Raw genomic sequence first — 18,488 nt, 5'->3', positions numbered from 1 at the left:
ACTGACGGGGCCCTACAGCTGTTGAGACTTCCATGGTCCAAACCTGGTAACTGATGGGGCCCTACAGCTGTTGAGACTTCCATGGTCCAAACGTGGCAACTGATGGGGCCTTACAGCTATTGAGACTTCCATAGTCCAAACATGGCAACTGACCGGGCCGTACAGCTGTTGAGACTTCCATGGTCCAACAGATCAGGAAGTTTTGCTTGTACCTATTCTGTTTTGCAGAACTGTTTTCCTCTGCAGCTGTGAGGGCTAGAAATTTAAAAAGCAAAATCTGAAAGAGCTGTTATAAAATAACAGTTTTAAGATCTTTTAGAAAAGAAAAAATATTGCTAAGTTGATGATATGTGTATGCCACAAGCTGCAGGAGGAAGGATTGATTTGTGCCCTTTCATCTTGTGCAGCCAAGAGAGAAGCAGGTTTGGTTGGTAGCATCCTGATTCCTTCCCCGCAGTGCACTACTGAATGTGTTGACCCCTGGGTCCAGGCAGTGAAGGAAATGGATCTGTTTCATAAGGTCTCACCCGTAGAATTAATAATGTTGATAAATATTAACAACCAAACAGATAAAAAGTCTTCTAAAACTTCTTACATTTTTAAAAAACATTTTATTAAAGCCTTTTCACACACACCTTTCTTAGGTATTGCCAAGTTTAATGATACTTTTCAACTGCAGTTGAGCACTGTTAGTGTTACTCACACATCAGAACATTACAAATTACAAATAAAAAAGCAAAAAAAAAAACCACCTTTTTAGAACATATTATTTCCCTTTGGTTATGAAAATGTTGAAGTTTAAGCCCATCTCTTCTTGCCCGGAATGAACTCTGCAACAAGTCAGGAAAATAAGTCAACTCCAAAGCCACACGATTTTGTTCTTATAAAAATATTTTTATTAACATCAGACTCTACAAATTTTTTTCCGACAGAATGCAAATAATCATCTTATAAAGAATTTGTAACTGCACCTTACATTTTGGGGGATGAACTGTCCACCTGCTTCCAAAGGGCCCTTTGCAGCTGCTGCTCAAGAAGCAAAGTCAGGCCTATGGGTGCCAGGTCTCCCCCTAGATAACAACACTACAAAGATGAGGATGCTGAAAAGGACTTGGGAGATACAGAAGTTCCTGGTTTTCCTTCGGTAATAAGTGTCCATGTCAGGAGAGGAGGTGATGTAAAGGAGCAGTGTATTTTATGGGAGCCTATGGCAATATTGCGAAGATGGTGAAAGGTAATTGAAAACAGTGTCAGATCTGAATTTCTATAGCCAGGGTTTCACAGCAAATAAGATTGTGAGATCAGTATACCATAACTTTTTTTTTTTTTGATATTAAAATGTACCTGAGACCAGCCAAATTTGGAGGAAACTGCAGAGCTTCTGCTACTGGTAAGCAAGCTTTAGATTTCTTTTCAAAGATTAAAAATAACTATTTAAGCAGTATCCTACAAGGACTTGCCTATTATTCACAACTCTGTGAGTTAATTTTTCATTTTACATTCCAGCCTGAAACAGTGACTCTAAATCCTTCACTGTTTAAAAACAGCAAATGTTTCATCTGAGCTGAACAGGAGCTTGTAAACAGAAGGATTACTGGATCTGCTGCAGCCCTCAGTACAAGGCTGCCACGGTCACCCACGTGCAGTTGCATTTAAAAACATCCTTTAAGGTGCACTTGCTTCATGAAGCAAAAGTATTTGACACAGCTCATTGTTGAGGTCTCTTAGCAAATAGTTGCTGGCATGTGTATTCAGTAAAGCATACCTAAGATATATCTGTATATCTAATATATATCTAAAGTATATCTAATATGTATCTGTAGTTTTTCCACATAAAGACGAGGTCTTTCAATGGCAGATTCCTGAGGCCTGTTGTTACTGATGGGCTTATTGCAGAACTGAATTGCTACAACCAGTGAAGGGGCGCAAATTACAAATCTTCTGAGGTTTTACAGTACACAGGTTTATCAGTTTTAATCCTGTAACACCTAGATTACTCTTAAAATACAGTGTTTATTTTTGGACCGTTTAAATCTTTTAATAAAAGCACGTGTTACATAAACTCTTTCATACGCTCATAATATCCATACTGCAGGGTGTAGAACACTACAAAGACATAGCGGATGCAACTGGATTATACAGAAGGACAGGAAAATACCAGTTTTGCCCCAGTATAACCATTTTTGTTAAAGGCGTGATTGTCTCTTTTAATGTATGACTTATTTCTGAATTATTTTAAGCCAGCACTGACACCAAAGGAGATGGCTCTTTGCTTTTGCGCCGGTCAGGCAGTCATGTCCTTCTCTTGGCCCTTGGTGCTGGGACATCACACAGGGGAGCAGTAAAGCAGATCAGGCTTAACGTTACCAATTTATGTTCTGCTGGGCTAGGCAGCTCTAGGCACAGGGGAGGGCTTGGGTGCAAAAAGGAGCAGCTCATGGCTGGAGAAGGACCATCTTTCTCCGCCCTACTACTGTCTTATCATGATCACAAAACTATGATGCTTCTCATTTTGAAATTCAGTTTATAATTTAACATACTGGCAAGCATGGCTGATTAATAAAGTCTTTAGCTGCTCACAAACTATGCAAAGAAGATCAGATATAGAGATTTAAAATGCACAACTGATCTTTCCATCATATGAAATCATGCCAGCTAAATCCAATATGCCAATCCTCAACTGCTCCTAACCTAGCCTGGGTAGTCTGTGCTCACAGAGTGTTGAAAACAAGCTAAACAAAACGTGTCTCAAAAGACAGAGTGTAGGATTCCAGCGGCTGCTGCTCATGGCACAGATTTACACTGCAGAATTCCTGGAACTCACCTTTGCCCCAGCTTTCCTAGCCCCGACTTCCTATACTTTTCTTAGGTAAACCCACTTTGCTACCATTCTTTTAATATTTTACTATTGCAACTTTTGAAATGACCAAATCTCAGGAAACCTAAAAAGTGAGTTAGAAACCTGTTGTCTGGGATTATACAGATTGTACTTTATTTAGACTTATGTTCGTTTGATAACAAATCAGGCTGCGGGATCTTTTCCCACCTCTTCAAATCTCTGAATTGTGCCTTCTCTATCATCTATGATTCTGTGCTCGTTTTTTCATTTATTATGCTGGTTATTTAATTACACTGTTCCGAATGCAGGCAGGACCTGCCCGCACTCTGCAATACCAGTTATGTAATCAGATTAGAAAGCCATCTGCACCCAAGGCGAAGCTGTGCTATAATCGGGGCTCGGGCTTAGGCAGGATCTGCGTCTCGTCAAATCATCCACTGACCTCCCCGTAACTCTCCCCTGCTTCTGCGAGCCGAAAACTCACCATAAATGATATGGGCGAATATTTTAGTGATTAAATCATTTTGCTCCGAGCACGGCCTGTTCAGGTACCAGATCTTAGGTTTAAGGAAGTATTGGCGGCGGTTTGAAAGGAAAGCGGCACCTCGGTGTTCGGTGCGTGTCCTTTAAACACACGTGAAGTAAAAACGCGTTAGAAGTTTGCACCTTCCGTTACCCTGCGGCAGACGCGGGCACTAGCACTCGCTTTAGCGGTAACGCATCTCCGCGTGGCTCTGTGAATTCCTACAAGTGAAAATCCTTGTTTTTAACCTTGGGGCTACAGCAGCCGCTGCCGCGCGCTCCTCCACGGCGCTCCTCCTTCAGACGCCAACGGCCGCGCGGGGCCCTTCCCGCGCGGAGCCGCCTGCCGGCGGGGGCGAACAGCGCAGCGCGACCGCCGCTCCCGCCGCCGCCGCGCCGCAAAATGGCGCCCCGCCCTCCCTCCCCGCCCCGCGCCGCCGCGGTGCACCTCGGGAGCTGTAGTCCCGGCGCAAGGACCGCCGCGGCTGCGCGGGCAGCGGACTGGACTGCATCTCCCGGCGCGCCCCGCGGCGGGGCCGCGCGCAGGCGCGGCGGGCGGGCCGCGGTTGTTGCATAGGAAACAGCTGAGGCGGCTCCACATGACAGGGCGCGCGGGAGGCAGCGCCGCGGCGGCCGCGAGCGCGGGGGAACGCGGCGCAGCGCGGGGGGACGCGGCGCAGCGCAGCGGCGGGACCCGCCGGCCATGAACGGCTTCGCGGCCGAGGAGGCGCCCCCGCCGCCGCGCGGGCCCGAGCCTGCCGCCCTGCTGGCCGCCGCCGCCGCCGTGGGCAGCGCGGCCGTGGAGCCGCCGCCGGTGCTGGTGCCGCCGCCGGGCCCAGTCCCCGGCGCGGCGGCGAGCGGCGGCGGCGGCCCCGCCGTGGCGGCGGCGGCGGGCGGCCCCGGCGCCGGGCGGCTGTGCTGCCTGCGCGAGGAGGGCGAGCGGTGCGGCCGCGCCGCGGGCAACGCCAGCTTCAGCAAGCGCATCCAGAAGAGCATCTCGCAGAAGAAGGTCAAGATCGAGCTGGACAAGAGCGTGAGTCCCGCGCGCCCCTGCCCGCCCTCCCGCTCCTCGCCTGGCGCGGCCCGTCCCCCTCGGGGCTCGCCGCGTGGCTCGGGAAACCCGCCTGGCAGCAGCGGCGCTTCCTCCCCGCGGGAAACTTTAAAAAATTAATTTATTTATTTACGAGCGCGCGCGCTGCTCCACCGCGAGACAAAGGCGCGCGGGGGGGGTGCGGGGCGCCGGGACACCCCGGTCCGGTTCGCGGCCCGGTTCGCGGCGGCCCGCGCTGAGCGGCGCCACGTGCCCCTCCCCCAGGCGCGGCACCTCTACATCTGCGACTTCCACAAGAACTTGATCCAGAGCGTGAGGAACCGGCGAAAGCGGAAAGGCAGCGATGACGACGGCGACTCGCCCGTGCAGGACATCGACACTCCGGAGGTAGCGAAACGGCCCTTTTGCGGTGGCCGCGCGATGGCTGCGCCTCGCGGCTCCCCGTTCCCGCTCGTGCCGCTTTCCCGGCCGGGGTGGAGGGGGAGGGAAGGCTTCTGACGCATTAAATCCTCAGTGCAAGACGAGCTGACTGAGTTGTGTGGAGTATTTGCTGCATTAATCCTACAGGCGAGAATGAGCGAGGCTTTTGGTTTCTGTTTGTCTGCTGGTTTTCACAGAAAACTGTCGCTTTCATGGTGTTCTTTGATGCTGCCTTTGCAGACTTGCATGCCGTAAAGCATCACCTCTGCTAGTAGCAAAATCCGTCTTCTGCAGGGGCTGACAATTCAAGGGAATTGCGCGTAAGACTTGGGGTATAAGTGCCCTGCTGTTCCCGTTCTTCCAGCCGTGTCTTGCTGTGTGGAGATGTGCTGCAGAGCAGTGCTTGCAGCTGTTCTGTTGCTGCAGTCTAACTTCCAGGTTTAATGAGGGTAGCTCTTTGCTTTTTATCCTGTATTGATGTTAGAGACACTCAGCATCAGGCAGGAAAGGAGCGGAGGAGGATGGCCCTTTCCCTGCTAGTGTCCTCCCCTGCAGACCTGTGAAACACTGTTAGCCACTGTGAAAGTGAACTGCAGCTTCTGAATCTTTTTACATAGTGTAGTGGGAGAGAAAGCACTAGGTTTGCGAGAATGATGCCGTGACCTTCCCTATGACTCGATAGGACTATTTCTGCTGCAGCCTGGCTTAGCAGGCGCTCTTGGTGCAATGATTTTGTGCAAAGGCTGTGATTCCTGTCTGGTTCCTCTAGCAGGGGTGTTTAAAGATGTTAAAAAAAAAATGCTTTTTGACTGTTAAGTCAATTGCTTCCCCATAGCTATGGTGGGCAGGTATCAGCAATGTAAATGATAAAACTTTGTTCAAGAAGGCGCGCAGCTCTGCTGTGAAGGCTCTGAGGGGATGGTTTGATGCTAATTGTGCTTTTGTCTGCTAAATATGTTGGGTCTCTTCTGTGAAAGCTCTGGCTAAATCTAAATGTGCTGCGTAACTTAAGGTAGCTGCCTGGCACAGTGGGGACTGCCACTCTTCAGGGAGTCTGGCTTGCTTTCCGATACAAGGATGCTAAAGTGTGCCACAACTGATGGGTATTTGTGAAGAAAAATAGCAGGCTTTTTACTGTACTGCTGCAAGCAAGACAACAGCCTGGGAAGTGCATTGGAGGCGTTTCAGCCGGCTGTCTGGATAATGGTAACCTCCCTTTCCCACTGTGTGCCTTGGAGCCCAGAATCGCAGAAAATCTGGAGTTTGAGGTGACCTGGTGGTATCTGATCCAAGCCCCCTGCTCAGACAGGGCCTAGTCGAGCAGGTTACCTTGTCCAGGTGGGTTTTGAGCATTTCCAAGGATGCAGGCTGCATAGCCTCTCTGTTTCAGTGCCCAGCTACCCTCATGGGCGGGGGGAGGAAAGTGTTTTCTTATGTTCAGATGGGACTTCTTGTGTTTCAGTTTGTACCCAGTGTTCTGTCTCTGAGGCACCACTGAGAAGGTTCTGGCCTTCTGTGAAATACTCATACATGCGCATAGTGACCCACAAGTTTTCCCTTGTCCAGGATTAGGAGTTCCAGCTTTTTCAGCCTGTCCTCATACAGAGTTGCCCCAATCCCCTAATCGTGCTTGTGGCCCTGTGATACCTGTAGGCTCTTGACCTTCAGTGTTTTCACTTACTATTCCCTTTAGTAAGTGAGGTGAAATCCTTCTGAGTACCTTTGGGGTTCTGTAGGCTCCTCCTCAGTCTTGACCATCACTAGCTGTTAGAAATGATGCCTGCAGACAGGAGAGCTGCCACGGAGCTGCTGCCTCCTGTGGCTTTGCAGGGAGCTCCAGCTCCTTCTCTGTATCATCCCACGTGAGCCTGTGCCCTAGGGAAAGACGAATTTATGGCATGCAAAATGCAGAATACCAGAGGATATCCATCCTCTGTTGCATAAGGTGGTATGCATCAGCTCTGCCAGTTTGTCAAGTGCACAGTAGCACTGTTCTTAATCTATACCTGAGGTTGCTAAATGAATTTAGAGTGTATTCCATAATGGATGTTTAACTGTGTGGTTTTGGAGAATGCTACGGTAATGGCAAGTGGTCTAGCAGAATTTTTCATTCAGCCTATCTGCTTTTTTCCTGCTTGGTCTTTTGGTTAAGCTCTCTGTTGACATTGCCAGGAAAGGTGGCAGGGTAAGGTGTTGCTGGGAGACGTGACGGGTCAGAGTTTTGGGGGATTTGGAACTGAAGGAGTACTGGGTTAAGACTGTGTATTTATATCCTTAAGAGGAGCCCGTGCAATTCTCTCAACTGTCAACTCATGCTGAAAAATAGTTCTGGGCAACTATGCCTATGCACATAACTCCTACATTGTGCTTATGTAGCAGCAATATGTTTGGAGACCGAGAACAGCTGTTTTCTTCTCACAGCTCAAGCCAAGAAAACTTTATACTCTAGACTTTTTCTTGGTTCCAATACATGCTGTCTTATGGTGCAGCTATGCTGTATTTTTATGGAATTTCTGTAAAATATGATGGCTGAAATTGTAATTTAGGGGCTAGCTGTGAACCAGCTTGTTGCAGATACAACATGAAAGTTAAGTGGCTTTGATTGTGTTCAAACTGGGGAACAAGTAAAAACCCAGAACAGATTAAAGTACAGTAAAGATTGCCACTGTAAAGGAGGGGGAAAAGGGCTGTGCTGGGTGAATTAGTCTTGAACTGAACTGAGGTGTTTTGCTTCCTTCTGACAGATGCAGGGTGGAGGGTTTTTTCCCTCGAAATGAAATCTATCAAGTCTAAATAGATCAGTCTAATGCACAGTCTAAATTTGCGCATTTGTTTTGTGAGATTCCCATACACTGTGGAGACGCAAACTACTAACAGATGAATCTGCCAGTTCATAAATTAGGTGACCTTTTTCCTCTTTCCCCCATGTTTTCTAGGTTGATCTGTATCAGTTACAAGTAAACACACTTCGAAGGTACAAAAGACACTTCAAGCTACAGACCAGACCAGGACTTAACAAAGCACAGCTCGTTGAAGTACGTATGAGTGTTTGTTCCGTAGCAGAAAAGGCAGCTTGCAATGGCAGGTGGCTTTCTGCACAGCGTGATCCTTGCATGAGGAGCGTGTGTAAACTGGGTTGGGGGACAACAAAAGGGAGCTGCTGATCTAGCTTCCTTCATTGCCCACCGCTTCAGCCCAGTAAGTCACGAGTAGAAGTCCTCTCCAGAGGAGGGGCCCTCACCTTCCAGAAGGAGCGTGTGCTGCTTAAAAAACAAACAGACAAAAAGTGTGGAGTTGAAATGGTAAGATGAGTTATTGCATGTCTCTGAACATCACAGAAACATGGGAGTGTCTGCACGTCGGTCACACTTTCATCTTAGGTGTTCTACCCAAAAACAGATAGAAAGTGTGAGGTAGCAGTGAAATTCTAGTAGGGCAGAGACTTGGCTTTTAAAACCAGTTTATGCAAACATAGATCTTTCTCCATGGAAAGTATGGAAAAATCTAAAACAGATTTCTATATTACACTAGTATTTAGTTGATAAAAGTGAAATCTGTTATCAGACAACAGAACTTCATGAATTAAGGTCTTTTTTGATTTAATTTATTTATTTTTAAGTATTTTAGTAGAGGAAACACTTCCTTTACTGTGTGAGTGCAGTTTTTAAGGGATCCTTCCACACTGTGCAAGTGCAGTTTACAGGATGCTGATGTAAATACATGAGAGAATTGGCGCTTCTTCCTTAAAATAACACCCGTGTTTCCCTATTCCCACTTTTGAGTAGTGATGCACTCAGTTGTACTTCTCTGCAGAGATTTCATTGGTCTCACCACTAATCAGTGTAAATTAAAGCCAAGGATCTTCTAAGTTAGAAGGCCTGTTAAATTGCTAATTATGTTAAGCACTTATGTACCCTACGAGAGTTAAATGAGCAGTCTGGTTTCCTCACTTGCTCCTGCTAATCTTAATCTTACCAAAAAAAATCTGCTTTCTTAAAGTTGGCAGTCCTTTCTGAAACTTCCAAAATCACAGCAGTGACTCCAGATCTGTTTAGAAATCGTCAGACTGTAGCTGTTGCATCACAATTTTTTTGTTTTGTTTTTTATCATTGACAGCTCTGGCTTTGAGCTAAATGTTCAGTAATCATTCCTCAAAGTTGCTACATAGGATCATCCTGGCTTCTAAACACGGCTCCACACAGACCCCTCAAACTGAGTAATGAGCAGTAGCCCCTCCTTTCTGTACTATACTTCTGTTCATATTCTCTAGTAGCTACTAAAGAATGTGTAGTAGCTACTAGAGATCATGAAATCTTATTCCCTACTGCTCACTGGTTTCATATCTGAGCTGTGCCCGCATGTATTTAATGACAGCCCTACCTTTGCTTTGCTTTGAAACTTTCTGAAAACTTCCAGGGCTTTTTAGTCAGGAAACTAGGGTACAAATTGGCATATTTGGCTCATAGGACAGGAACTTTCTATTGACACCTATCTTTTGTGTGACAGTTAAGTTAATGGGAGGAGATTGTGTGTGTGCTTTTTCTTTTCTTTTTGTTTTTGAACGGCCTGATGAATGTTTTAAACTTACTTTAATGTGATTTAAATTTGAATCTTCAGCATATAAAAGTGGTCATTTAATTTCCTTGCATTCTTCCTTTATAGATAATTGGCTGCCATTTTAGGACAATTCCAGTGAATGAAAAGGACACCTTAACATATTTCATCTACTCGGTGAAGAATGACAAGAACAAACCAGATCTAAAGATGGATAGTGGGGTCCATTAGCCAGAAAAGCTTGGGACTGAGACTCAGGCTCCAGATCAAAAGACTGAGGGTTTTTGTTGATATGCAAAAGCTTTCTTTGTACCTTTTTCTCCCAGAGAACTGTCTCTTATTTTTCATAATCTTGATGATTTATTTGAAAGCCACCTCCTCTGAAACAATTTCCTCAGCAAAAGTATTTTAAATAAATATCACTGAAATGGTTGCTCAACTGGGTGTGTCTGTAACTTATTTAGTGAGTTACTTGTAACTAAGAGAAGCTTGACTACTTATGTAATGATGTTAAAATATTTTTTTCAATTAAGGTATACCAAGGATATATTTATGAATGTACTTAGTCTCATGATGCAAAGCTGCTTTAAAAAGGAAGCTGTAGCAGGGTTGGCAATAGATTCCCTTGCTCCTCAGGTAAGGCTGGCTGTAAGCGGTGGTTCCTCTTGTTAGGTGAGCAGAAATGGCTGAATATTCCTTCTTTTTGTTATTTTTTATTTTTTTTTCTTCTCCTTCTTTGGAAGCAAGAATTAATGGGAGCTTTTCTGACTTGTTTATTCTATCTAATATATTCTATTTATCTTCTTGGGACCTGTGCTTCCAGGCATTGAGGCCTTCCTGCTCTTATTTTAGAAGAAGAAATTGCAGCTCTTGGAACTTCAAGATACAAGCATGAGTTAAGAGCAGTATACTGTGCAGAGAGAGCCCTCCACTTAGGAGGAAATACTGTAGTTGCTGACTTACTTGCATTCGTCTGCATTTGTTGTTGCTAAGAACATAATCTGGTGAAATCTGCAGTGTTGAAGAGGGTATTGTGTATGATTCCTTGTATATTCACTGAGAACTGTTGTTGCTGCCTAAATGTGTGGTGTCTGCAATGATTTTGCTCCCCCTCCTTTGCTTTAAGCTGTGTGCACAGGTTGGCAGGGAGGAAGGCCTCTGTCTCAGAGGAGAAAAGGATGCAGCTTCAGCACATTCAGCTAGTTGTGTGCTAAAACAGGGCTCCTCAGAAGATGCTTAAAAGCTTTTTTTCTTAATGTGAGGAAACTAGGAGGCAGTATTTTTACATTCTTATTTACTAGATGTTAATCTAACTCTTGAAAACTGCTTTGAGATAGAACTGAGATGCTGGGGTTTTTTTGTTGTTTTGTTTTTGTACCCGTTGTGCTCTTGCTCAGGACTGCATGATGATAAACCCTCAACTCAAACTGGCTGCCTTCCCAGTAGCTATCAGTGGCCTAATTTCTTTCACTTGCAGCGTCTCATATAATTCCACGTTAAAGTTCTGTGCTGCTGGCCTCAGTGCAAGCTACTTAACGATACCTATCTAGTGGAGCTAAAACTGATACTCCTTTGAGGAAATGTTTGGTATCCTATTTCACCATCATGGCTGTAAAGTTCTCTGAAGGTGGCAAACTGGGCTAGTTATAGGAACAGCCAGGGAGCCTGCTGGCAGTGAAGGGGATGACCAAAGGATATAAGGCCTTTCCCTCTTGCAGGTGCATGGCAGGGATGGATGCTCTCACTGCAGCACCTGAAGAAGCTGTCTTGGAGCAGGGGAGAAACAAAAACAAAAGCTTCTGCAGGAATTAAGCCTTAAAATAGCAGCCGTACTGACCCCTATCCCTGCACGTGAAAACTGGCATTTTTTTTCCTGTGGGTTATGGATTTTCCTAAATGGTAGTGGTAGAAGGGCAGTATTGAAAACTGCCTGATAACTTTGCTACCCCGTTGGGCTTCTGTCTTAATTTTTGCTACTTCTGCTCTGGAAAGGGGTGAGCGCAGAGGCACATGCACAGTGTGAGTCTTGTAGAAACTCCATGGCAGGACAACAAAAGCTGCATGCCCTGATTACTGCCAGAAGCTTAGAGGGGACTTTCACCAAAGTGGATACCATATGCCCTCCTACAGCTCCAACTTTGGATATTTTGGCTGTTGGTTGCCAGATTTCCACCCCCCCAGCCTTCCAGATGATGATGATGATTTTTTTTTTTCCTCAGTAGAAGCCTGAGTGAGTCAGGAATAATTACACAAACTAGGCTTTAAAAAACTCGGAGACCACAAACTGTTTAACAGATAGTAGCCCAAAAATTATTTGGTTAAAAATAGTACACATGGATTCACTTGAAACATTTATTATTAGTCATGTATAATCAAAACAAAACCCACTGTCCAGCCTCATTTATTTGCCAAAAGATGAAAAACACAGTCCTTGTGATGTTTCATACACCATGAAGTCTGGTAAGTTGATGGTAACAGTAGTCATGTGTTAAGGTATAAGATTTAGATGCATAGTACTTTATGCTAAGGAAGAAAGACTTGAAAATAGTCAAAATGTTAGTGAAATAGTAAAACTGATGTAAAAACAATTTCATCAGTATTACATGTTTTCCATGGGACTTGACAGCTGAGGAGCTTTTGTATATTAGGCATAAGGTAGCTTGCTATGTGCAAGTCTGGTGTGTTCAGGTGGCTTCTGTTAAACTGGTGGCTGCTTCCCTTGTATTATCATCAGTGCTGGCTAATGCTGGGAGGTAACCACACATCTACAGGCTAGACCATGATAATTCTTAATGCTTAAGGTGACTTTTAAAATATTTTTAGTTACCTTTTTCTCTTCTCATTGCTAGCTACATCCCTACAAGGCTACTATAAACACAAAGCCAGTGTTTTAATTTAACTCTCAGGTTCTGTATGTCAAACAAAGCTTGATGCAAAAGCATCTTAAGTGAGCTTTTTTTTTAATTTTATTTATTTATTTATTAACTACTGGCTTAGCAGACCTTTCATCAGTCCTATCCTCTTCAGAACATGTGCGCTCTAACAGCTCTCCTGGTTTAGTTAGGTTTAACTATTTTAACTAAGGTTTTACACATTGTTATTGTTATGCAGGTGACCAGTTAGACATAATTATGACCTGGGTATGCTCCTGTTGCTATCAGTAAGAGCCTTGCCATTTTTTTTACCAGTGGAACTTTCAAAATGCAAGCAGTTTGTTTGCTTTTTTTTTTCTTAAAAATGCTTTAGTAGAATGAGTAGAATGAGCTACCTACAGAAATGCCAGGTATCAAGTAACTTCAGCTTAAAACAGCATGAACTGTAACAGCAACAAAGCAGGAGGAAACGGCATTACAGAAGATTGCTGCAAGGAGTCACATTATTAAGCACATTATGCAGTAGGTTGCTACGAGAGTCACTTTGCTAACCACATTAAATATTAAGCTTGAAGTTCCTATATCACAACTGGCTGGGAATATTGTCCCTCTTTAAAAAGACGTGGCGTTTTTGCTGGGAGAAGCATATAAGGGCAATGATAAGCCTTGTACCAAGTTTCAAAGTATTATGGAAATTAAGGAAGCTAGTAGCAAGTTAGAAATGAAAGCTCTACCACTTATCTTTATGGAATCTTAAAAATGTATAGAAAATAATTATTTTTACAGTGTAAGAAGAGGCATTCTTACTGTGGTTAGAAAGGAAGGGTTTATTATTGCTGTTTCTTCTATTTTCCTTTTAAAGCATGGTTCAGTAATGGAAGGCTGACGTGCCTGTCGTCTTCACGGGGGGCTTGACGTCAGTGACTGACTGTTGCAGGGGATCACAAAAGATATCTTTGGTCCAAAGAAAATATTTCTGAAAGACATTATCAGATATTTAAATAATTAACTTATTACATTATCAGAGCTTTAACAAGACAAGTGTTTGCAATTGCTTTCTTTTGTGGAGGCAAGGAGAAGGTAGTGGGGTGTTTTTAGTTGATTTGTGGAGTTTTTTGGTAGGGCTTAATTGGGATTATTGTGTCTGGAGGAAGTGTTTTCAGTAGGTCCAATGCAACTCCTGGTCTGTATGAAGATACTGTATATCTGCCTCCACTCTGGAAGTGACAGCTAAACTTTTGCTGACTGACTAGTGTACCAGGACCTTACCCCTGGTAATTTTATTTTGAGAAGGTGAACTTATCAAATATGTGATGTTAGAGAGAATAAGAAATAATATATGCAAACATGCTGTTTAATGTAATTGCTCCTGGGAGCAAATGTACAGTGTCGGTCTTCTCTGCCTCTAGATGGGTCAAGGTAATTGCATCAAAATAAGAGGATTTCAATGAGTGTTTAAAGCTCAGAGACTGAAGCTGGTAGCCAAAGTGTGACTCAAGGTGAGGTCACCACATGTAGCTTAGGGGAGAAAGAAACAGGAAAAAGTATTTAAAACTTGTTCTTAGTTTAAATATGGCTTGCCAAAAAAAAAAATAGTCAGAAATATTTTTAACTTTAGAATTCATTTCTGCTTCGTTCAAATGCAGTGTCCTGGCCAGTTAGTCCTTGGTGAGCACTGAGAAGTCACTTTTTATATTTCAGGGGAGCTGAGAAGCTTGGGTGGTAAGAGGGGTGTTAATGTTTCATGGCCGCTATCACTTGCTGGCATTATATAGGCAAGCAAAAAATGATTACTTCAGCTTCTGAAGTGTTGTGTTGATGTTTTAATCTAAATTTCCTGAGGAAAATATTTGGCTGAAATGCTGAACGAGGTGATACCTCATAGTGTATTTAAAGATTTCAAGCCAGTAAGTCATAGGGTGCTGGTGTTTATTAACTCCGCATTGAATGTGTTGAAAAGTACATTCTTTCTCCAAAGCAACAAAACCCACATTCCGTCAAAATTCCTCTCTCCTGCTCTGTCAGCAACAGTGTCAGCAAGACAGGCAAGTGTCAGTGGTTCCTGGGCTAAGTCTCCTCTCTCTTGCAGGCATTTTTTGGATTTACTTCCTTCCCTTTCCTTGCCCTCACCCCTTTTACTTTTCCTACCTCAAACCGCTGTCTTCACAGAACTGTTTATTCAACTGGCATGTCTGCTGATTGCCTCGGAATAGCAAAATCGCTCTTTGTTGTGTAGCAGAAACCTAAAGAGCCTGAGGGTCCTGGAAACATCTAAAATGCAAAGTGCTGCCGATAAGGAATTAAGGAATTATTGTAGCTCTTGCATTTGATGTAGATCAGTTATTGACGGAAGAGTGAGAAGTTGAGTGATCCCAGTATTTTCCTTTAATAGGACACATAGACTTCAAGTATGCTAAGGAAATACTAGGTGAGCCACTCAAAAATGAAAAAATTAAAACCCGTCTGTGTCTCGAAGTAATCTCAAAGCTCCTGCAGCGATGCATTTCTTTCAAATGCTGGCTCATCCCTCAGGTGCTAACTGTGAAGAGATGGTGTTAACACGGGACTCGCTTGGTACGAACACGAGGAGGAAAGCAGCCTTACTTGGGGCAGCAGAGCAACTCCCTGAGGCTGCAGTAGCAGATGGTGTCGCAGCCCTTCCCTTCCCAAAAGTGATCCTGCAGGCTCTGGTCGACTGGTCGAAGGGTGGCCACGGCTTGGGGGATGCTGTGGCAGCCGTGGCCTCCTAGGGCCCTCTTGTAGCAGGAGAGGCGCGGGGCAGGCGCGGCGCGGGCGCCCAGGAGCGCGCTCAGCAGCAGCAGCAGGGCCGACGCCATCTTCATGATCGCAAAGATTCCCGCTCCGGAGCGCTGAGGAGAAATGAGGAGTGTGAAAAGGGTGTAGCTGTTGAACAGGTCGATTTTTCTCAAATTACTTTGATGCTTTCCTTCTTTCCTGCGAACTCTTGGAGGTTTGAGACGATATCGAGTCCTACTCAGAGTCTAGGAGAGGATTTTCTCCTAGGAGGTAAGCATCACCACTAAGTTGATATTCATTGCTTTCTATACTAACCTCTTCTTTTTCTTGGGAACTGAGGCTTCTCTTGCTGGCAATTTTCTTGTTTCTTTGGCCTCTCACCTTGAGAAAATTGCTTTGAGCCAGACATGTTCTCCCCACGGTGGAAATGAGTGTATTAAATGCCACCAAAAGCAGGCAAAATGCTCAGATGTGTTTCATTGCCTTCCTGGTGATTCACGCTCTTGAAACGAGAGTGGCTCACATAAAGAATAGTAATATCTTTCCCTTTAAAGCTTATGGGGAAAACTGTCTGCTGCTTGAACTTGTGATTGATTCTTCAAGTTTCTTGAAGTTTTCAACACAGAAAAGGAAGCTGCTCTCCATCCTGATGGTGGTATGGAGTTGGTCCAGCATTATGGGCTGGTTTCTGCCCTATTGTTTTAGGCAGAATAGCCTATTCTAGACTAACCTGAAAATAACCAAGAATAAAGCAATGTCCCATCAAAGACTGTCAGGTGCAAAGTTTAGACAGTAGGGCTGCTCTCTAGAATAAAACTCAAGTATCCTTGATATAGAAATCATTATGTCTGTATGCAGAGTCTCACTTGTATTATTTGGTAAAACTCTTGAGGTAACCCTTGAAAACACAAGAAGCTATTAAATGTATGAGTTGACTGTATTCTGTAGGTTTTTTTTCCCCTAGGTAGTTACATCACATACTTAGAAGATAGATCTGCTTCTTCAGCCAATGAATGAAAATATGGAGATTATAACTAAGGAAACCTGGTAATTTGGATTTATATAATGAATAAAATACCACACCTGGATGCATTTTGACTATATTTTCCTAAGTTCTTGTGCAGACGTATGTTTTTGAACACGGGTAGCCAAGCAAAATATTAAAGTGTCTAATGTATTAAGGGATATGACTAAAATAAAAATAAGGTTTTGTGTCTTTTCTAACTGCTGTCATAGAAGCAATATTCATTGACTGATTTCTTCTAGTTTCCATGACCTTGTGTGTGAGCTTTTGAGTAGGAGAGTCCTATAAACTACTGCTAATGGGGCCTTGGGGATCTATTTTTTAATTACCTTAGAGTGCAGTATTAAATAACATACTGTCTTTATTAGTTTTAGACCTCAAAACTACTTCTCAAATAAAGTAAACATTGTTCTAACTTTGCCCAATATTGTTTTTTTAGACTCAAGTAAAGGATCTGTATTATTATAATAATGGTTTTATTTTGTAGGATTGTAAACACTGTACAGTTATGAGAGTTTTGCTCCAAAAAAGCTAATGCCCAAAGAGAACAGGTTTGTATATGCTATACCTTGTTGAATGCCCATGCCAAGCATTTTTTTTTCTATTCATGTAATTGAATAAATTAATTATTTAATGCTTCATGGACGAAGAGTTCTGTGAAAGTTAAATTTATGGAGTGAGGTTTTTGTGCTTTTGCAAAATTAAGGTGTTCATGGTATCTTGTCCTTGGGTGTGTTTGGTGTTTCTAATAATTTACATGAGTTTTCCTTAACTGGAGTTAGTTGGGATGCTAATCAGAATCTGTTGCCATCTGCCTATCTTCTCTGTGTGATCACAGGAACATGTTCTATTGTGAAAACAGTCAGGTTTTATCTGTAGGCTGTCAAAATCACAGCATGGCTAAATCACTATCTACAGTTTAAAGGAATTCACCCTTTGCCTTAGTTGTTCCTACAGTGCATCCTCAAGAGGTGTGATGTGGATAACGGACAGCATCAGCATTAACAAAGCAAAGTCCTGAGCTATGGGCAGGTCACAGGACAGGTACCAACAGGTCAGTTTCTTATTCAATAGTGCTGGTATTCAGAACACTATGTACTGTTTTCTTTCTACTTAAAGATTTCTTCTTTTTTTTTTTTTTCCCTCCAGATACTAACTTAAAGGAAACTTTTGGTCAAAGACCTTTTTACAAACTCATTCTTCCACTGTAAAAAAAAATGATGCCTTTTTGGAGATGAAAGATTCCCCAGTAGCTCAAGTGTTTTATTAGCTGCCCGCACTGGATCAGGGATAAACTCTGCAGAGCTTCCAGACATGGCATACCTCTTCTGGCAAACTGCTATGGTCGCTTTTCCTGAATATGACTTCACAGCTCATGGGGTGTTCCTGAACGCATAGGTAAATAACAGAGTAAGTGCATGCTTATTTAAAAACATCTGCAGAAGACATTATCTGCTTTCATGTAACACTGAAAAAAACCCTCTTTTCTTGTGGAGCAAACCAGAAAAACTTGATGAAAAAAAAATCCGCCAAAATAACTCAGAATTATTGCCAGCAAGTGCACTCTGTCATTTGTTAATTTTTTAAAAGCTTTCTGAAGAGGTAGCAATCCAGCCTAACCAGGCTACTAGATCAAGATCGTGCTGTTTCAAATTCTAACAGGAATAAAACTATCTAAAAATATCTAAAATGAACACCCAGCATTTGCATAAGTCCTTTTTGATGAATTACTTGGTTATTTTGACAGGGTGCAAGTGAAGTTCTGAGAACAAGTTCAGCTAGGAAAAATTAGTGCTTTGAAATGAGAGTTGTGCCCGAAGGAAAACAGGTAGTTGTGGGATATGTCCTGCTGTGTCAGCAATCATTGCCATCCCTGTTCATTTGGCTGAGAGTTTTTGAATTGTTCTGCCAGGCAATCTGGCACTGTGTAGTCTTTGGATCTGCTAGATGCAAGGGAGTTTCTGAAAAGGACCAAAAATAAAACAGAAAAACCCAAGTTACAGCCTCCACAGCCAAAAACAACAGGGCAGCATTTATTGAGTAATGCTCTTTAGAGGTCAAATGATATCAGTAGGATCTCAGGTGTTAGAAGCCAGATTCAGAACCACGGAAAACTGTGAGAAATGACAGTGTATATTTTGGCATTTGTAGAGATTCCACTTCTTTGGGGAGGAAAAGATAAATGTTTACAACTCAGCTTATCAATCATTAAACATACAATTTAGTATTATTAAGCAATCTGTGTATTTTTAGTTGCCCGTGCTTGAAAGCAAAGAATACTTTGCTCTAATTGATATCCTTTTAGTGTATGGCCTTTTCCAGCCAGTTCAGTGGCATGTGCTGTGTAAACAAGCTGGCTAATTACACTTAGAGGTGAAACAAACTTCATATATTTTTGTTTTCTTAATGTACGTTGAGCTAAAAATACCTATTCAACATAGAATGTTT

General features: G+C 43.3%; 2 protein-coding genes across 2 annotated transcripts; one reads left to right on the top strand and one right to left on the bottom strand.

Annotated features, from left to right (window-relative positions):
* Window positions 1–4,064: 4,064 nt before the first annotated feature.
* On the top strand, window positions 4,065–9,825 carry SAP30 (Sin3A associated protein 30). Its single transcript, XM_088533048.1, has 4 exons — window positions 4,065–4,394; window positions 4,677–4,799; window positions 7,769–7,867; window positions 9,495–9,825. Exons 1-4 carry the CDS (start codon window positions 4,065–4,067, stop codon window positions 9,615–9,617), a joined length of 675 nt encoding a protein of 224 aa, XP_088389174.1. The 3' UTR covers window positions 9,618–9,825.
* A 3,300-nt stretch (window positions 9,826–13,125) lies between these two features.
* SCRG1 (stimulator of chondrogenesis 1) lies at window positions 13,126–15,102 on the bottom strand. The gene is made up of 2 exons (XM_010225935.2): window positions 14,864–15,102; window positions 13,126–13,235 (listed from the first exon to the last, which is right to left on the bottom strand). The coding sequence occupies exons 1-2, from the start codon at window positions 15,100–15,102 to the stop codon at window positions 13,160–13,162; spliced, it is 315 nt and encodes a 104-aa protein (XP_010224237.1). The 3' UTR covers window positions 13,126–13,159.
* Window positions 15,103–18,488: the final 3,386 nt, after the last annotated feature.

The sequence above is a fragment of the Tinamus guttatus genome, unplaced genomic scaffold (assembly GCF_059628265.1).
Source record: "Tinamus guttatus ecotype Peru unplaced genomic scaffold, ASM5962826v1 Tinamus_guttatus_pri_ptg000476l, whole genome shotgun sequence".
Classification (NCBI taxonomy): domain Eukaryota; kingdom Metazoa; phylum Chordata; class Aves; order Tinamiformes; family Tinamidae; genus Tinamus; species Tinamus guttatus.
This window is presented reverse-complemented; position numbering and strand designations above follow the sequence as displayed.